This window comes from Podarcis filfolensis (genome assembly GCF_964270895.1).
Source record: "Podarcis filfolensis genome assembly, chromosome: 11".
NCBI classification, from domain to species: domain Eukaryota; kingdom Metazoa; phylum Chordata; class Lepidosauria; order Squamata; family Lacertidae; genus Podarcis; species Podarcis filfolensis.
Genome location: NC_139613.1, coordinates 9,890,357 through 9,909,744, shown reverse-complemented (window position 1 = coordinate 9,909,744; position 19,388 = coordinate 9,890,357). Strand labels below are relative to the sequence as shown.

The window sequence follows — 19,388 nt, the reverse complement described above, 5'->3', positions numbered from 1 at the left end:
CTCTGGTTCACCAGAAGCATCTTAGTCATGCCGGCCACATGACCCGGAAGCTGTACACCAGCTCCCATGGCCAACAAAACGAGATGAGCGCCGCAACCCCACAGTCGGACACGACTGGATCTAATGATCAGGGGTCCCTTTACCTTTATTTGGTTTCCAGCCCTCTGCTCCAACCGCTAGGCTGATCTGCTCTTACTTTTGCTGTTTCTGCATCACTCAGAGGATGGTTATGTGCCATGACCCATGTGCATAGATTGATGTGGCGCACTCCCTACCCAAATTACACCATAATACTACTCATTTTGCATCACAGAGGTCTGAAAAGTTATGGGCATTTTTCTCTTGTCCCTTGCAAAAGGAAGCTAAAGGGGGGGGGGATTTCTGCCTGCAAATGCAGCCCAAAAGGGTGTCTTGCATCCTCTCACTGATCTTGAGACACCACAGATTTCCAAAAAGGGCACATTATTGTCGGTTGTAACTCAGAAGATTTAAAACAATAATTTTTAAAAAATTAAGGAAATTGAAGGCCATTTAAGTTACAGAGGAGCCAAGATTTGGTGCATCTTTGAACTGTCTTCTTTTCCAGAGCTTCCATGTTACGTCGTCTGTTTCAAATTGCATTAGATTAGAGCTGTGAGCAAATGGCTTCTCAAAAGTCTCCATCCTATTTGCAAACAGAGAAACTGGGAAGCCCTTTTCATCTAACTTCTTCAAGAAGATTTTTGTTAAAAAAAAGTTTCTTGGGAATAGCACAACTTACTTCCTTTCCCCCCTATGGTGGTGGAGGCTGTTGCCCATTGGAACGGGTAGGGTGGAAAGCTGGGAGGCCAACAGTAGGTGGCGCTAGAGCCAATGATAGGTAGAGGCAACTAACTCTGGTTTTGTCCCCATTTTCCTCCCTGCTGAATTCTACAAAGGCAAAACCAGGGAGGAGGAAGCTGACAACCCATGCCACCTCCAAGACTGGATATAAGTAAGATGCAGAGAGAGGTGACGTCCATCACATTGCTGACAATTTCATGCATCATGACCTCCTTTTTCCAGGGGAGAAAAATGGAAATTCTCAGTAGTTCTCAAGGCGGGGGGGGGGGGGGAGGGGATGTCTCCTGTGAAATTTCAGCTCAGCCCTAATTAAAATAGTATTTCAAAGCTCCAGTGCTTTCTTAAGCGCTCTTGCCGTTTTGCAAGGGGAAATCCCAATTAAAATCCGATTAAACATTTTTCACCTACAGCTAATGAGCTGATCACAACATGAGCTGATTGTGTTTTGGACTCTTTCGCTGGAATTCCATGTACAGGAATAGGAATTTTAACCACAGACTACTGTATATAGTAGGGCTTGCTGATCTCATTTGTCATTTAACTCTCCAGACTCTTGAAAGCCAATGATTCCCAAGGCCTGAACGATTACCACGATGAAGAAATTTCCGAAGGAAATGTCAACAGGAAATGGAGTTGCAGGCCAGCAAGAGAGGTTCTAATTTCTTCAGGTCCTTGTAAAACCAGGGGACTCCTCTCTCTGTGTTGACTAGCCAAGCACCCATTGCCATGAAATGCTAAGTTTGGGGGTAAGGAGCACTGGTATATTTCAAGGGGGCTGAGAAGATGCACAGGATCATCACTAGGAGGCAAGTTACACACTGGGGAAGGGTGATAGTTTAGCGCTTGGCATGCAGGAAAGTTGATATAAGTAATACTGAGCTGGATGGTTCAATGGCTTGACTCAGTAGAAGGCAGCTTCCCATGTTCCTAGAAGGGAGGTTTTGCCCCTGTGGCAACAGTGACCTCTAGTGGCACCTAGCTGCCATTCATTTTTACAGAGCAAAATTAATTTGTGGGTTTATTTATTCGTCTTTTAGAAGGCATAGGTTTGCTTTTCTGTCTATCAAGCCAGCTGCCTGAGGAAGGAGCTGTGTTTGGAATTAGCAGCCCAGACCTCCTGATCAGGAACACCTGATGTGCTCCAGAATCTGGCTTGGTGGTAGAGGTGGCAGTGATTTTCCCTGACAGGTTGTTGATTGCCAAGGCAGAGTCAGACCATCTCCAGAACCTGACTTAGCCTCAGGTAAGGGGTGAGGCCCACAGTGCTTTTTTTCAAAAAAATATGTTTAGGGGTACTGCCATTTTCCTAATCATATTGAAATACTGCCCCTCAATGAGGCCAAACTTAGATTCACAAAATGTTTAGGGGTATGCGTACCCCTTCGTACCCCCAGAAAAAAGCAATGGGTGAGGGAGTCCATTCTTTTATTCTAAACAGTTTCATTTTTAAAAAAGTATTTCTCATTTTCAATTTTACAACAAATTCACAAAACAATATAACCAAACCATAATCATAACTTCAACTTCCCTCCCCTCCCCTTCCATGGTTCATTGTTGTTTTATCTTTTACTGCTGCATATTCTAGTTACTCCTTATTTAATCTTAACCAATTTATAACTCATTTACCATTTCCTCCTGCAATTATTCTAATCCTGCTAACGTTTTTAGTTGTTTGCAATAAACTTTCAAAGAATCCACAATTTCCCCCCATTCTTTCTTAAAAAATTCCTCCTGATCTCATACTCTGTTTAGTTAGCCATCTTGGCATATTCCATTAATTTAGTCTGCCAATCTCCCTCGTAGGGGCTGTATCTTCCTTCCATTTCTGGGCATAAACCATCCAGGCCGCTGTGGTTGTATACATAAATAAGTTCCAAGAGTTTCAAACAAAAATGGGCTCTCCCAAGCCCACATTCCCAACAAGTTCACACTGCTGTCTCAGCGATGTCTAAAAGGTAAAGGTAAAGGACTCCTGGATGGTTGTTGTTGTTGTTTAGTCGTGTCCGACTCTCCGTGACCCCATGGACCAGAGAACGCCAGGCACTCCTGTCTTCCACTGCCTCCCGCAGTTTGGTCAGACTCATGCTGGTAGCTTCGAGAACACTGTCCAACCATCTCGTCCTCTGTCGTCCCCTTCTCCTTGTGCCCTCCATCTTTCCCAGCATCAGGGTCTTTTCCAGGGAGTCTTCTCTTCTCATGAGGTGGCCAAAGTATTGGAGCCTCAACTTCACGATCTGTCCTTCCAGTGAGCACTCAGAGCTGATTTCCTTAAGAAATGGTTCCTGGATGGTTAAGTCCAGTCAAAAGCGACTATGGGGTTGCGGCGCTCATCTTGCTTTCAGGCTGAGGGAGCCCCTGTTTGTCCACAGATGGCTTACCAGGTCATGTGGCTAGCAGGACTAAACCATTTCTGGTGCAATGGGACACCGTGATGGAAGCCAAAGCACACGGAAATGCTGTTTATCTTCCCGCCACAGCGGTACCTATTTATCTACTTGCGCTGGCGTGCTTTTGAACTGCTAGGTTAGCAGGAGCTGGGACAGAGCAATGGGAGCTCGCCCCGTCGTGGGGATTCGAACCGCCGACCTTCCGATCAGCAAGCCCAAGAGGCTCAGTGGTTTAGATGTCTATGCTGGCTTGGTCAAGTCCACAGATTGGAAGATGGCAGGATCCCCAAGGGTGTGCTCTACTGGAGCTGGTTTCCGGCAGCAGATCAGCTGGCAGACCAACTCTGGGTTACAAAGATGTTTTCAAACATGACATGAAGGCTGGCCACATTAACCCTGTTGTGAGTTGAATCCATTGCTGACAACCGCAGTGCCTGGAGATGGGCAGTTAGATAATGCATCTGTAGCAGTGACCAGGGGAGGAATGACCTCTGGGAGGAGCGCAGAGAGAAATAACGCCATGATGCATCTGCAGTAGCACAATTGGACGTCCTCATCTGCTCCAGATGCAACAAACATGTCATAGCAGGTGCTAAGTCCAACAGTTTGACTTCACAAAGGCACACTCTTGAACTATACTGCACACTCTTGAACTATACTGCATGTACTATGAGAAATACTTACCGTATTTTTCGATATATAAGACACACTTTCCCCCTCCTAAAAAGTAAGGGGAAATGTGTGTGCATCTTATGGAGCGAATGCAGGCTGCGCAGCTATCACTGAAGCCAGAAGAGCAAGAGGGATCGGTGCGCAGTGATCCCTCTTGCTCTTCTGGCTTCAGGGATAGCCACGCAAAGCCTCTTGAGGGCAGCGGGAGCGATCCTGCCTCTTCACTCAAGAGGCTTTGCAGTGCTTTCTTGTTTCTTGTTTTCCTCCTCTAAAAACTAGGTGCGTCTTATAGAGCGAAAAATACGGTGCGTTGTCTCTGTGGGGCAGGGGGCAAGAAAGCTGAACCTCACTGACCACTGGAAACAATATTTGTCTGCCAAACACAGCCAAAATGTGTGGACCCCTGTTTGGGAGGCTTTGTCACCAGCGGGGGGGTCACAAATAGACTAAACGCAGGGAGTCAACTGCTGTCTCTCCCTGAAATTCTTGCCAGTGCCTCTCTCACCATGGAGAACAGCAGGAGGAGAAGGCAGACAGGCTTATGAGCACAGAACATTCTCTGTAATAACTATCATTAACGGACATAGTGCAGGCCTATAGCACTTGTTACACACCAGGCCAGACACAACCCATCATCTGCGTACGGAGGCCGGAGAATCTCTCTGTTTGCACAACAACAACAGCAGCAGGCATTATGAAGATGTTTCTTGTCAAGCAGGCAGCAAAACCAGAAGTTCATTAAGCCGTGCCTCAAGGCCATACCTCAACAAGAAGATCTGTAACTGGAAGCAGGAGCAATGATAGGGGAAGGGCCAGAACTCAGGAACAGAACATCTGCTTTGCATGCAGAAGGTTGCAGGTTCAATTCCTGGCATCGGCAGATAGGGTCAGGAATGGCCCCCTACCTGAAACTATGGGGAACTACTGCCAGTCAGTGCAGAGAATACTAGCTAGGTAGGCCAGTGGTTTGACTCAGTACAGTGGTACCTTGGATTACAGACGCTTCAGGTTACAGACTCCGCTAACCCAGAAATAATACCTCAGGTCAAGAACTTTGCTTCAGGATGAGAACAGAAATCGTGCTCCAGTGGCGCGACGGCAGCGGGAGGCCCCATTATCTAAAGTGGTGCTTCAGGTTAAGAACAGTTTCAGGTTAAGAAAGGACCTCTGGAATGAATTAAGTACTTAACCTGAGGTGAATACAGCAGCTTCCTGTGTTCTTCTGTTTATCCCTGTCTCCATTTCCCTCCACTTAAAAAACCAAAAACTCTTTATTTTTAGATATTTAGCCACTGGGGATGAGGATGTGTCTTCTCAATCTCTGTAAAGTGCCGTGCAAACAAATAAAACAATCACGTCAGCACAGGAGCAGGCAATTTGTGAATACTACTGTGATTCACAAATCTTAGTTCAGCGAAATATTTAACTTATACCAGCCGTAAGAACAAGCAATCATCTTTCTGAAGCTCTGCTTCGACGATCCCCACCCGGCGATCTCAGGAATAATTCCCCTCTGGAGAAATAATGTGTGTTATTTTAAACATTTTTTTTAAAAAAGGCACAGAGATTTGTTTCACTTTGCAAAGAAACAAATTTGCGCTGACCTGCTTAAAATGTGCTTCGCTGGAGGAAGTGGCCATTAGCCTTCGCTGGTCAGTGGCTAAAACTGTCCCCCGGGCTTGTTTGCCAAACCAACCTTGTCCATCAAAATTGTATTCCTTGGCTCCCGTAGGAGGTCAGACCTCCTGTCTGTGGCCAACTGGCTCTTAACTGTCAAGACTGAGCCCTTGTGTTTGGCTAAACGGAGGAAGAGCTGACCTGTTTACTGTGGTAATGGAAGGAATTCGTGCTTAAGGTTTTTTTTAAAAAAATGGTTGGCTGAGTTTATGAGACACTGGACCGTCTTTTACCAGAAAACGGGTTGGAAAATCAGGTGAGGGAGCTTTCCTCTCTGACAGCCTAGCAGGAGTGTCTCCGTGTTACATTGGAGCAGAATGAGTGCAGGTACCATTCTCAAGTCTGCATTTGCAGGAGCAACATGTCTGAGCTCGTAGATCAGAACATCACTACCGCATCATTGTTAATTAACAGAAGGTGACTAATTTTAATGGTACAGTCATACCTCAGGTTACAGATGCTTCAGGTTACGGACTGCCAAAACCCGGAAGTATTGGAATGGGTTACTTCTGAGTTTCTGCGGTTGTGCATGCGCAGAAGTGCTAAATTGCGCTTTACGCATGCGCCGAATCGCAACCGCGCATGCGCAGACATGCCACTGCGGGTTGTGAACGTGCATGTTCGCAACCCAAACATCCACTGTATTATCATTTCTGTCCTTGTGTTTACAGAGTGTTGGGGTTTTTTTTTGCGCCAGTTGTTTATTGTATTTAATGTATACATTTTTGGTATCGATTTAAAAACAAACAAACACACGCAGAACACATCTCTGAAATCCTCCCTCCACTCACAGCATCACTATGGCAACTATGGCCAGCAATACTTTAAAATGCACATCGGAGATGATGGCATTGCCTATAGCTTAGCACCCACGGGCTACTGTTCCTATGCGATGTGGCTTCTGAGAGTACTGTTGTGGGAGCCTAATTTAAGGCTGCAATCTTACAAGCAGGACTATATTTCTTTTTTTAAAAACAGCAACTTTTTTTTACTTTATTTTCAACATAGTCCACAACAACTCATGCATACAAACAAACCCACCACCATTGACAATTTAATCATCAAAATTAAACTCCTATCCCCTTACACAAAGAAAACATAACATAAAAATAAAAGAATTCCTTTATCCTGTAAATGGCCTCCTTATTTACTTCTTGTATACTGTTTCTTTTATATGTGATTATTACAATTCTTCCTAATTATGACTTTAAAAAAACCACAAAGTCTCCTGTAGAAATTAATCGAAACAATTCCAGGTGTATATTTGGGGGCACTATTTGGTAAAGTATTATCTGCATTTTCCCCATTCTTTGTGAAATTCTTGTCTAGGTTGTCCCCTAATTGTTTCTGTTAATCTGGCCAATTCTGTTTAATCTAATAATTTATCCTGCCATTCCCTTTTTGTTAGCACAAATTCTTTTTTTCCAAGGAGTCTATTTCTGAGTAGACACGCAGAGTCTACACAGAGCATGTGAAATTTGCTCTGAAATCATGTAAAACACGGGGCAAAATAGCATATTAGAAAACTGGAGACTAGATAAGCATAGAATAATTTGTTTTGTCACTTCCTTGCTCCGTTGACGTCTGTTCCGTACAGAATTTTTACATTATTATTCTGTGTCATTGGGCGGCTAAAAGTTCTTGCACTCCTGACGAGTTCACAAAGAGACCTGTCAACTTCTTCTGAGATCAAATGACCAGGCACTGGCTAAGTTTACTTTAAAATTATTCCACTCCTCCCACATGCCCCTGCCTCCCACTTGCTCACATAATCCCAGCTGGAGCCCCACAGAGTCACAACCTCGTCCCCTTTCACCCTTCACGGTTCTAAATAGTCTATGCATTTAAACTATTTCCCTGCCCCTCCTCCTTTTTTGTTACAGCTGTTTTTATTTACATCTCCATGAATCTTTGACCCAGGGCAATGAGCCATTCCTCTGTAGTCTCTTTATTCCCCATAAAATATTTTGCAGTGGGACTTGCAGTCAACAAACAATGGCTGTTCCAGCATCAGCCACAGTAAGCTCCTTCAGGGGCTCTCAGGAAGGATGAACTAATCCCAATTTTCCATGGCATTTGGTTACTTCCGACTTGCGGTTTTTGCAAAAATGCACGTCAAGCTCAGAAGCATGCACCAAGCCCTTCCAGCGTGAGATCATCGTAACTCGTTCCCCCACGTGGATCCATCGCAAGAGATGTGCAGCCGAAGATTCGTCTAGTTGCTACAAGTCACAGTCAAATCCATCTTTCATTGCCCCTTTCCCCAGGAGAGCATATTTATTCACTTGCCTTTTGAAAATTTCCCTTCAGACAATCTGCCTTCTGCTTTCCTTACAACCACTGGACTAATGATTCGCAGTATTTTATGACTGAATGAACATACTCATGAACATTCTATGACATCACAGCAGCTCAGCCAGTGAGTGAAAGGGCTTACAGCAGTTTTCAATTTGGACTCACAATTGTCCATGGAGGCGCAGGTTAATTCTGTGTCCAGAGCGGCTGTCTACCAGCTCCATTTGGTGTGCCAGCTGAGACCCTACTTGCCTGTGCACTGTCTCGCCAGAGTGGTGCATGCTCTGGTTATCTCCCGCTCGGACTGCTGTGATGCGCTCTACGTGGGGCTACCTTTGAAGGTGACCTACAACTAATCGAGAATGCGGCAGCTAGACTGGTGACTGGGAGCGGCCGCCGGAACCATATAACACTGGCTACATTGGCTCCCAGTACATTTCCAAGCACAATTCAAAGTGTTGGTGTTGACCAGGGGTCAGCAACTTTTTCAGCAGGGGGCCGGTCCACTGTCCCTCAGACCTTGGGGGGGGGGCTATTTTTTTGGGGGGGGAAATGAACGAATTCCTATGCCCCACAAATAACCCAGAGATGGATTTTAAGGACACATTCTACTCATGTAAAAACATGTTGATTACTGGACCATCTGCAAGCTGGATTTAGAAGGCGATTGGGCCAGATCCAGCCCCCGGGCCTTAGTTTGCCTACCCATGGTGTTGACCTTTAAAGCCCTAAATGGCCTTGGCCCAGTATACCTGAAGAAGCGTCTACACCCCCATTGTTCAGCCTGGACACTAAAGTCTAGCTCCAAGGGCCTTCTGGTGGTTCCCTCACTGCAAGAAGTGCTATGGAATTAGGGGGCGTCACTAAAATAATGCAACCTTCTGGTAGAAATGTTACGATGGAATGGGCTGGCGAGGGGAAAATGAGAGTCGAGAAAATTTGTGCGAGGCAAGCAGTTACTTTCAGAAAGGAACAGCCATTAAACAGGTTGCCACAATCTGTCATCTCCATCTCTTCCTCTCGAGGCTCTTCTTCTTCTCTCAATGAAAGGGAGGAATGAAGACTGGGCAGATTGCCACTCCACCCATGACATCCCAGGGAAAGATGTCGAAGCGATTTTTCTACACCTTACCAGGCCAGACAGATTCTCATAACTACAAACACCTCACGTGCTCAGTACACTACACTATGTACAGGGGGTGTTGCAAGGCGAAATGGACATTTTCTCAGTACCCCCTTTTCCAGGTACAACCTTGTAACCGTACCCACGCGGCAGGTGGAAAAGCTGAGCCTGAGAGAGTGTTTCGTTTAAGGCCACACAGTGAATTTTGGGTAAAGGTGAGTTATTTTGGGGGGTGGGTGGGTGTTTCTCTGCTCATAGTTCACCCTCGTAACTACAAGGACTGCCCCCTCAGCTGCAATTCCTCCCAGCTGCATTTGAGGGAAGAATGAGATGGTGAGGCCTGACCGGGGAAAACCGCCATCTAGCTTCTTGGCTCCCAGAACTGCCTTTGGTCATTATATAGTTTGCTGTGTAACAATATGAAATAAATGAAACTCTGGATATACCAACAGGAGGTATGAAAACACCTATTGTTGATGTTGTTATTACACCACGCTCCGTCTGTAGATTTCAGGGCAGTTCACAGCATAAAAATACAAGATAAATAAACCACAAAATACGTAATAAGAATAAGAATAAAAATAAGCCAATAACTGCCCCCCCCCCCCCACCTATAATGAACTACCTGAATACGCTTATTTCCCTCCTTCTCACCCTATTCCTTTTATCCTTTTTTGTTGTGTCTCTTAAAGTCACTATTAAGACTGGGTGATATCTGGTTTCCATCCTTGTGATAGATCACTAGCTAAAGGAGTACCAAAGGCATTAAAAAATGCAGTCAAATGTATCGCAGCTACAAAAGGCTTTGGAGCAGCCCGTATAAACTTTAGTTTGATGCTTGTGTGATTTGAGGTGATACCGGGCCACTATCCTGTCCCATTTGCTTACTAAGAGCAGGAAGATGAAATGCCCTGAGCTGGTTGTGTTCAAGTGTTTGTCCAGGGCTTTGCATATCAACACAAGAACCTTGAGCCTGACCCACTAGTAGCATATAGGCAACCGGCACAAATGTTACAGGCGAAGTGTCGCATGCTGCCAGCATTCTGACCCCATGAGCAGTCTAATCTGCACCAGCTGGAGCTTCTGAACCTTGAGTTCTGTGTGGTGCAATCCTGCGCATGTTTCCTCAGAATCCCCATGGAGTTATGCCTAAGTAAGTGTGTACACTTTGCAGCTTAAATCAATGAATTAGAAAACAAGCCCTCCAAACTTTAGAAACAAAACAGAACAAAAATGGGAGAAAAACAACACCTGGAGGGCCACAGGTTCCCCATCGCGGATCTTACTGAGTTCAAAACAGCCCTGAGCGACGTTCCTTTGTTAAATAACAGGATTACAAACATGTCCCTAACTTTCCAGTTACAGTCTTGGTCAGGTGGGCCTCCTACTGTTAGTTTGGCTTTACACTTAAATGATCAAGTGGAGCTAGTGTGATTTTGGTTTGGTTTTTTAAAGATGTTTAATTAACTTCACGTTCTGAGAAAATGGCGCCCTACTTTCCACTGAAACCCTTGGAGTAGCAAAAGTGTGTGCTTTTGTGTTGTTTTGCTGCTGCTGCTGTTTTTTAAACAGAAGCGTTTTGTAAGCTGCTGGTGACTCGCTTGGTTCATTTCCTCTGTTGATGATTGGGTCACCTGAGATTCTCATGAGCCCGCATGGCCAATGGTCAAGGACGATGGGACTCCAGCAAAAACGGGAGGGTCAAAGGTTCCCCAATTAAGACAAAATGCTCCTCTCCTTTTCCTACATGGTCTCCAACACTCCTTGCAGGTCTACTGGCCCAGAAAAGACACAAGGAGTTGAACTTTCCCAAATTTTCTTTACTGTTGCCTGGTCTTTCAACCCTGATATTGTTCAGGGGGCTTATACCAATGCTGTTCCAGACAATCTGTTCACCGCCTTTGGCCCTCAAGCCAGAACTTCCCTCCTTCAGCTTTCCTCTTCATCCTTTGGCTCTCGCTCTCCTTTATCCAATGGGACGCGGGTGGCGCTGTGGGTTAAACCACAGAGCCTAGGACTTGCCGATCAGAAGGTCGGCGGTTTGAATCCCCATGACGGGGTGAGCTCCCGTTGCTCGGTCCCTGCTCCTGCCAACCTAGCAGTTTGAAAGGATGTCAAAAGTGCAAGTAGATAAATAGGTACCGCTCTGGCAGGAAGGTAAACGGCGTTTCCGTGCGCTGCTCTGGTTCGCCAGAAGCGGCTTAGTCATGCTGGCCACATGACCCGGAAGCTGTACTCACTTGGCCAGTAAAGCGAGATGAGCGCCGCAACCCCAGAGTCGGTCACGACTGGACCTAATGGTCCCTTTACCTTTTACCTTACTCCTTTATCCAGTCCTGTCCTACTTAATGGCTTGCTTCACAAGTCATGCTAAGCCAAACCATGAACACGCAGAGCTCTGGGAAGAGGAGAGTGTGGCTACTATGCCTGACAACAAATCCTAATTATTGGATTCTTTTGCCCCATCTTTTTGTGCCTGCCAAACAGCCATGTCATGCTTATGATATTTTATTCTCGTGCTAATTATGCTGTTTTAAATGTGCATTTTATATTTGACTTCACTTAGCAATGTTTTCTTTTGAAATGTTTTAAGATTTTCTTTGTTAACTTTATGTTAAATATGTATTCTGTAGTTGACCTCCTTTGTAATGTTTTATTTTGAAACCTTTAAGATAGTATTTTAGTTTTCTGTTAATTATGTTGCTTTGACTGTATACTCTATATTTGACTTTCTTCAGATTGGTTTATTGATGTTTTAATATTCTGTAAACCACTTTGAATTTCTTCTTAAAAATATAAAGCGGTACGGTATAGAAATGAAATTATTAATAATAATAATAATACTCTACCCGACTCCACTTGTTTTGCTGCACTTTGCTAAACCATGCCTTGGAATGAACACCTGGAAAAGCTCAGTTGGTGGAACATGAGACTCTTAATCTCAGGGTCGTGGGTTCGAGTCTCACGCTGGGCAAAAAGGGGGGTTGGACTGGATGACCCTTGTCGCCCTTTCCAACTCTACAATTCTTCTATGCCATTTGAACCCAGGCTCACAGTTTGTCCTGCTCCAGGCAAATCACAAGCTGCTCATGCATTTGTACCAAAGCCATGGTCTGGCTTATCATAATAATAATAATAATAATAATAATAATAATAATAATAATAATAATAATAATAATTATTTATTATTTGTACCCCACCCATCTGGCTGGGTTTCCCTAGCCACTCTGGGCGGCTTCCACAAAGACCAAAAATACACTAAAATATCACACATTAAAAACTTCCCTGAACAGGGCTGCCTTCTGACTGTCAGGTAGTTGTTTATCTCTAATGGGAGGGTGTTCCAAAGGGCGGGCGCCACTACCGAGAAGGCCCTCTGCCTGGTTCCCTGTAACTTTGCTTCTCGCAATGAGGGAACCACCAGAAGGCCCTCGGCACTGGACCTCAGCGTCCGGGCAGAACGATGGGGGTGGAGACACTCCTTCAGGTATACTGGGCCGAGGCCGTTTAGGGCTTTAAAGGTCAACACCAAAAACTTTGAATTGTACTCGGAAACGTACTGGGAGCCAATGTAGGTCTTTCAAGACTGGTGTTATGTGGTCTCAGAGGCCGCCCCCAGTCACCAGTCTAGCTGCCGCATTCTGGATTAGTTGTAGTTTCCGAGTCACCTTCAAAGGTAGCCCCACGTAGAGCGCATTGCAGTAGTCCAAGCGGGAGATAACCAGAGCATGCACCACTCTGGCAAGACAGTCCACAGGCAGGTAGGGTCTCATCCTGTGTACCAAATGGAGCTGGTAGACAGCTGCCTTGGATACAGAATTGACCTGCGCCTCCATGGACAGCTGTGAGTCCAAAATGACTCCCAGGCTGCGCACCTGGTCCTTCAGGGGCACAGTTACCCCATTCAGGATCAGGGAGTCCTCCACACCAGCCCGCCCCCTGTCCCCCCAAAACAGTACTTTCACGGTGTGAAAACCAGGCCAATAACTCATTTTTCCCTTGGGCACATGAAAACATGTTGAATACATGCCACTCACAACCCTCCAGGACTTCCAACTTTTGAGTTGCTCCCTGCAGGTTGAAATCTCAAAGTACACCTGTGATTTTAACGTGTGCAGGATTTTTGTTCTTTAGGTAGATAATAAACACACAAAAAGCATCGCCCGTTCAAAAAGCATTCTCCCTACCTCCGGTCATTCCTCCTCCTCCTGAACAATTTTTTGGTGTGTGCGATTTCAGCTTCGTGTGGCAACGGGTGATAACCCTGGCAGAAAAAGGAAGGGGAGAAATAAGACAGTCATTAATTCAAAAAGAGGAGCCAGTGACACTTAAAGCTCATAAGACGCAGGATGCTGGCGCTCCCAGGCTCTTACGATGTCCTTGTAACAGACTCAAACGCTGGCTTGAATGAATCATCCATTTCAACTTCCTTTGAGCTGCTGGAACAAAATAAACTTACTGTGACTTGGGGAGAAATCTCACACTGCTCAACACAATCAGCCTCGTTGTTATGCAACTATCCGCACATGAAAAAGGCATTGCACCAAAAAGGTTTAATATCATCGCCTTCTAGGCATCCAAAAAGGCTACTCTTTTGGAATTCACCCAAGAATATTATTATCACAGCACCATCATGGTACTTCGCTAAAACCAAAGAGGACCATGCCTTTTGGATCTTTCAGCTAGTCCTCTGAATGACCCAGGTCACCGAATGGGGAGAACTGGACCTCTGTGCTAGAGTTTCAGCACCAAGAAAGAGGAAAATGCAGCCTTAGCAAACTAATAATTTTAGATGCTCCATCACAGTCAAATGTTCACTGTCATGTGACCTTTAGTTGATCATTTATTAAATTTATAAATAGCTCAGTCACTAGAGCTGGCATAGGCAAACTCGGCCCTCCAGATGTTTTGGGACTACAATTCCCATCATCCCTGACCACTGGTACTGTTAGCTAGGGATCATGGGAGTTGTAGTCCCAAAAAACATCTGGAGGGCCGAGTTTGCCTATGCCTGCACTAGAGCATGAGACTCATAATCTCAGAGCTGTGGGTTCAAGCACCATGTTGGGCAAAAGATTCCCACATTGCAGAGAATTGAACTAAATGACCCCTGTAGTCCCTCCCAACTCTATGATTCTGTGATCCCATCCTTCTTCCCAATGGGCAGCAAACATGCAAGCAATAAAACATATCAAAACATCTAAGAAGGAACCCCTCAGTTCCAATACAGATGTACCGCATTTTTCGCTTTATAGGACGCACTTTCTCCCCTCCAAAAATGAAGGGGAAATGTGTGTGCATCCTATGGAGTGAATGCAGGCTTTTGCTGAAGCCTGGAGAGCGAGAGGCGTTGGTGCGCAGCGACCCCTCTCGCTCTCCAGGCTTCAGGCACCTATCCGCAAGCCTTCGGAGCGCTCCGAAGGCTTGCGGATAGCAGCCTGCAGCCTGAAGCCCGGGGAGTGCAGCACCAACTCCTGCTGCGCTCCCTGGGCTTCAGGCAGCTATCCGCAAACCTTCTGAGCGCGGCAGGAGTTCCTGCTGTGCTCAGAAGGCTTGTGGATAGCTGCCTGTTCTGGGGGCTGGGCACGGGGGAAGCTCGGGCTTCCCCCGCCCCGCAAGCTCTGGGAGCGGCGGCAAGGTTGCGCGCAATCTTGCCGCCGCTCCTGGACCTGTCCTGGACTTAAAAACGAAGCCGTGTGCAGCCTCTTCCGGCTGAAGAGGTTGTGCGTGGCTAAAGAGGAAGCCAATACAGCCAGCTGGATGGATCCTGCTCGCTGTCTTGGCTTCTTTGCTCTTTGGGGCTGGGGGGGGGATAATTTCCCCCCCTTTATTTCCCCTCCCCCTAAAAACTAGGTGCGCCCTATGGTCCGGTGCGCCCTATAGAGTGAAAAATATGGTAGTTTGGGAAGGATATCGACTTTTAAAGGCTTGTTGAAAGTTAAGGCTGCATCTGCCAGAGCCCCACTCCTGAACAGCACAGGGATTAGTTGAATTTGATTTATTATACTTCTCCGCCGCTTTTCATTCAAATGAATCCCAAAGCGGCTTGCAAATGATAAACAACATTTGCAAATGATAAACAACAACAACATGACACAAACATCACAAATACAGCATAGGTCATACGGGATAATTAACACGCCATCAGTGAAACAATTACGATCTATAAAGAAACTGTTAACAAAGGAGCAACTGGGGGGAAAAAACCCCAATTAAGGCAACTGTCAGATTATATTATTAAGAAATCAATACAGCATTTATAATATATAAAACAATAGCAACATTAACAAAATAGCAACCAAAAAAAAACCCTAGGTGTTCATACACCTACTCTTCACACCTCCATAACTTGTAAATCTTTCGGTGTATTCAGGTCATTAATGTAATATGGGTTTATACAGGGTGAGACAGTATTTTAGGTATCCCAGGTCACAAGATGTACAGGGTTTTATATACATCAAAACCAGCACTTTGGACTGAGTTGGGAAAGAAGAACACACACCACTGCAAGTTCTATGATGTGTTTTGCTGCATTAAAAAGCTGCTCACTGCCTTAGCCTTTGGGCCAAAAAATGCTACATAAACAAACCACAACGTACTTCATGGCAATCCCAAAATGCAGAGACTGGCACTACAAGTTTATCCAGTACCAGGGTGTTAAAAGACTTGGGGCACGGCACAGATTTCCAGATGCAAAAAGGCGCAGATGCAAATTTAGGCCAATTTTGGGGGGGGCGGGGGCGGACTCTCGTTCCTGATGCTGGGGCTTACTTCTAGCCATGTACATCCCAATAGGATTTTCTGGTCACAATATTGAATTGGCTAGATTGACAGAGGCAATTAGGGGTCAAACCAAGCAAAAAATTCAAAAAAAAATAATGGGTAAAATATAGAGAACATCTTAAAAAGTGGTGCCCTCAAATTAATACTTGGACCTGTTTCGATTAACTTCCGCAGGATAATTTATGGTACTTACGTTAAAAACAGAAAGAAAAAGGGGTAATAATGAACTAAAAAGGAGACAGTTTACCAAAAAACAAAACAAAAAAAAAAGAACCGTGTTGAGGATGAAGGAAGTCAATTAGAAGAAAAGAACTGAAATATGGTACATATATATTATTGATTATTTCTTTTCTGTAAGTTTTTGTACGTTATCATGTCTTTTTTGTATTTTTGTGTCTGTGTGTTTTGTTGTTGTTTGTTTTTCTTTTGATGCTATACTATTACTTTCATGTTTAGCTTGACACGTGTGTGTGTATGTGTTGTAAAAAAACACAAAGGATTTTCTGGTCACAGTACAATGTGCGTGGATTGGCTCCTCTGCCCCAATGCCTGCAGTCGCAGACCCAATTATCCATGGTCTTGGGTTTTCCCCTGTGCCCATTTCATTCTCCTCACCACAACCTCAAGAGGCAGGCAAGGCTACGAGGGAGTGCCTCACAGACAGCCAGTAAGATTCACAGTCACCCAGTTAACTTTACCCATGGGCTGTTTCAGATGCTGGGGTGGCTAGAGGAATCAGCAATGCACTCTACAGGGTGAGCAGCAACCCTGCGAGTGAGGGCCGCTTTCTTTCATTTACAACTTTCAGGGGGCCACAAGGCAGCAGCAGGTGTGCCCAGACAGGCAGAAGCAGGCCTTTGTACAATGGGCTGAATTGCAGCCATGCAAAAAAAACCCCCAGAGGTTTCTGCGCATTTGTACGCATCGTCACCCTCTGTCCAGCCAAGCAAGGAGGGACTATCACAGTTCAAGGACACATTCTATATAGTCAATAATAATAATAATAATAATAATAATAATAATAATAATAATAATAATAATTTATACCCCGCCCATCTGGCTGGGTTTAACAGAATATTTTAACGGAATATTTTAACATAATATTAAAATACAATAGTCTATTAAACATTAAAAGCTTCCCTAAACAGGGCTGCCTTCAGATGTCTTCTAGTCTGGTAGTTGTTTTTCTCTTTGACATCTGGTGGGAGGGCGTTCCACAGGGCGGGCGCCACTACCGAGAAGGCCCTCTGCCTGGTTCCCTGTAACTTGGCTTCTCGCAGTGAGGGAACCGCCAGAAGGCCCTCAGCGCTGGATCTAAGTGTCCAGGCAGAACGACGGGGGTGGAGAAGCTCCTTCAGGTATACAGGGCTGAGGCCGTTTAGGGCTTTAAAGGTAGGCACCAACACTTTGAATTGTGCTCGGAAACGTACTCAAAAGCACTTGAGGAGGGCAGAGGGTAAGGCTGCAGAAGGACACAACCTGCAGAGAGCCCTGAGGACCAGGTACAGAAGCCTGGGCATTTGGCCTATGCGTCTGAGGTGACAACACCCACCCCTCCCGCTGTAAGCGAAGTCATTTTTTAAAATAAAAGAGGGGGGAGAGGCGGAAGGTATTGGTCCTACTGCACAAGACAACAAGGCGCAGGCTTCCTGGAACCCTAATCCAATAGGGTGCTTAAGATCATAGGAAGCTCCCTTACAAAATGTCAAGACTATGTTCCCTCCTGCCCAGTATTGCCTGCAGTGCTTGTTGAAGCCACTTAGTTAAACTGCGGAACTCTCCGCCACAGGAGGCCGGCAATGGCTGCCAACTTGGATGGCTTTAAAACATTAGACAAATTCATGGAGAAAGGGTCTATCGGGGGCTGCTATCAAAATGGCAGCACTGCTTCTGAACGCCAGTTGCTGGAAACCACAGGAGGACAGAGGGTTCTTGGGCTCGTGTCCTGCTTGCTGGTTTCCCCCACAGACAACTGGTTGGCCACTGTGAGAACAGGATGCTGGACTGACTGGGTGACTGGCCTGACCCAGCAACTGAGCTATGGTCTGCGCCACAGTCCAGCAGGCTGCAGTTGGGAGCCCATGAACTCACAAACCATCGCCTGCAAGCTTCAAGAAAAACCCCAGACGGCAAACGTGAAAAAGCAAGCAGGCAGGAGTGAATTTTCCTCCATTTGGAGTGAATCAACACCGTCTGTGCGCTGCAATGGTTCGGCACTGGTGTGTGTTGTTGTTGTTTAGTCGTGTCCAACTGTTCGTGACCCCATGGACCAGAGCACGCCAGGCACTCCTGTCTTCCACTGCCTCCTGCAGTTTGGTCAAACTCATGCTGGTAGCTTCGAGAACACTGTCCAACCATCTCGTCAGTCGTCCCCTTCTCCTTGTGCCCTCCATCTTTCCCAACATCAGGGTCTTTTCCAGGGAGTCTTCTCTTCTCATGAGGTGGCCAAAGTATTGGAGCTTCAGCTTCACGATCTGTCCTTCCAGTGAGCACTCAGGGCTGATTTCCTTCAGAATGGATAGGTTTGATCTTCTTGCAGTCCATGGGACTCTCAAGAGTCTCCTTCAGCACCATAATTGAAAAGCACCAATTCTTCGGCGATCAGCCTTCTTTATGGTCCAGCTCTCTCTTCCATACACTACTACTGGGAAAACCATAACTTTGACTATAAGGGCCTTTGTTGGCAAGGTGATGTCTCTGCTTTTTAAGATGCTGTGTGCTTTGCAATTTTATGGGAGGCTTCTCTGCATCTCCAAGTGTCTAAGCCCCTCCTTATGGTTTCCAGACCTTCGCACCTCTCCTGTATAACCTGCTGTTGAGTTTCGACTTTCTACACCCATCTTTCTGCCCAGAAGTGACATTCTACACGCCCCCCTTAAATACATATATATAAAGCATTCAAATGAAATATATGCTAATCTGATGAACAGGCAGACATTTATTCCAGTCACAGAATTTAGAGGGTTTAGTTGGATTGCCAGACCCCTTGAATATGGATTCAGTTTGCACGCTGCCCTGTAGCCTGTGCTGGAATTTCTCTCTCTCTCTCTCCTCTCTCTCTCTCTCTCTCTCTCTCTGTGTGTGTGTGTGTGTATGACTCTGTCTGAGCCTCAGGGAACGAGTGTTATGGTATGTCTGGCCTGGTCTTGTAGATGTTTTGGGGCCTCATTAGTTTGTGTAAAGAGCTCTGTGGTTCTTGGAAGAGAAGACGCTGCTCTCTAAAAATTGCAAAGTATTATTTATTTTCTCAGAACTACAAAGCTGTCGCAACCACTATAGGCATTAAACGTCCTCTTACTTATGAAACACGGTGCTTTGCAGAGCGACTGTAAAAGAAGCTTTGTAAAAGCCACTATTCAGATACCCATAATGTTCCATTACCAGGATTCCTTCGGGAGCCTCCTCTGACACAAAGCCAGTGAATCACAACTGAGGAGGGAGAGAGTATTACGCTCCACTCCAAACCATGATTTGAAACAGGCTTGAAACATCCTGGTTTGGGGGCAGTTCCTGCCTACTGCCAACCATAGTTTGCCCGACTCAGACGTCACAGCAAACCATGGTGATCACGGACCACAGAAGCGAGGAGAGAAAGGGGCCCATGAGCCTAAAGGGCGAAAGGAAAGAGA

General features: G+C 45.7%; 1 protein-coding gene across 4 annotated transcripts in view; it reads right to left on the bottom strand.

The window, feature by feature from the left end:
• The window catches only part of CTIF (cap binding complex dependent translation initiation factor), a 189,530-nt gene that overhangs the window by 70,670 nt on the left and 99,472 nt on the right, over positions 1-19,388 (bottom strand). For all 4 annotated transcript variants that reach the window (XM_083575659.1, XM_083575660.1, XM_083575661.1 and 1 more), the window contains one exon: positions 13,164-13,240. In XM_083575659.1, the coding sequence (XP_083431785.1) occupies positions 13,164-13,240 (77 nt within the window). The remainder of the gene's footprint in view (positions 1-13,163; positions 13,241-19,388) is intronic.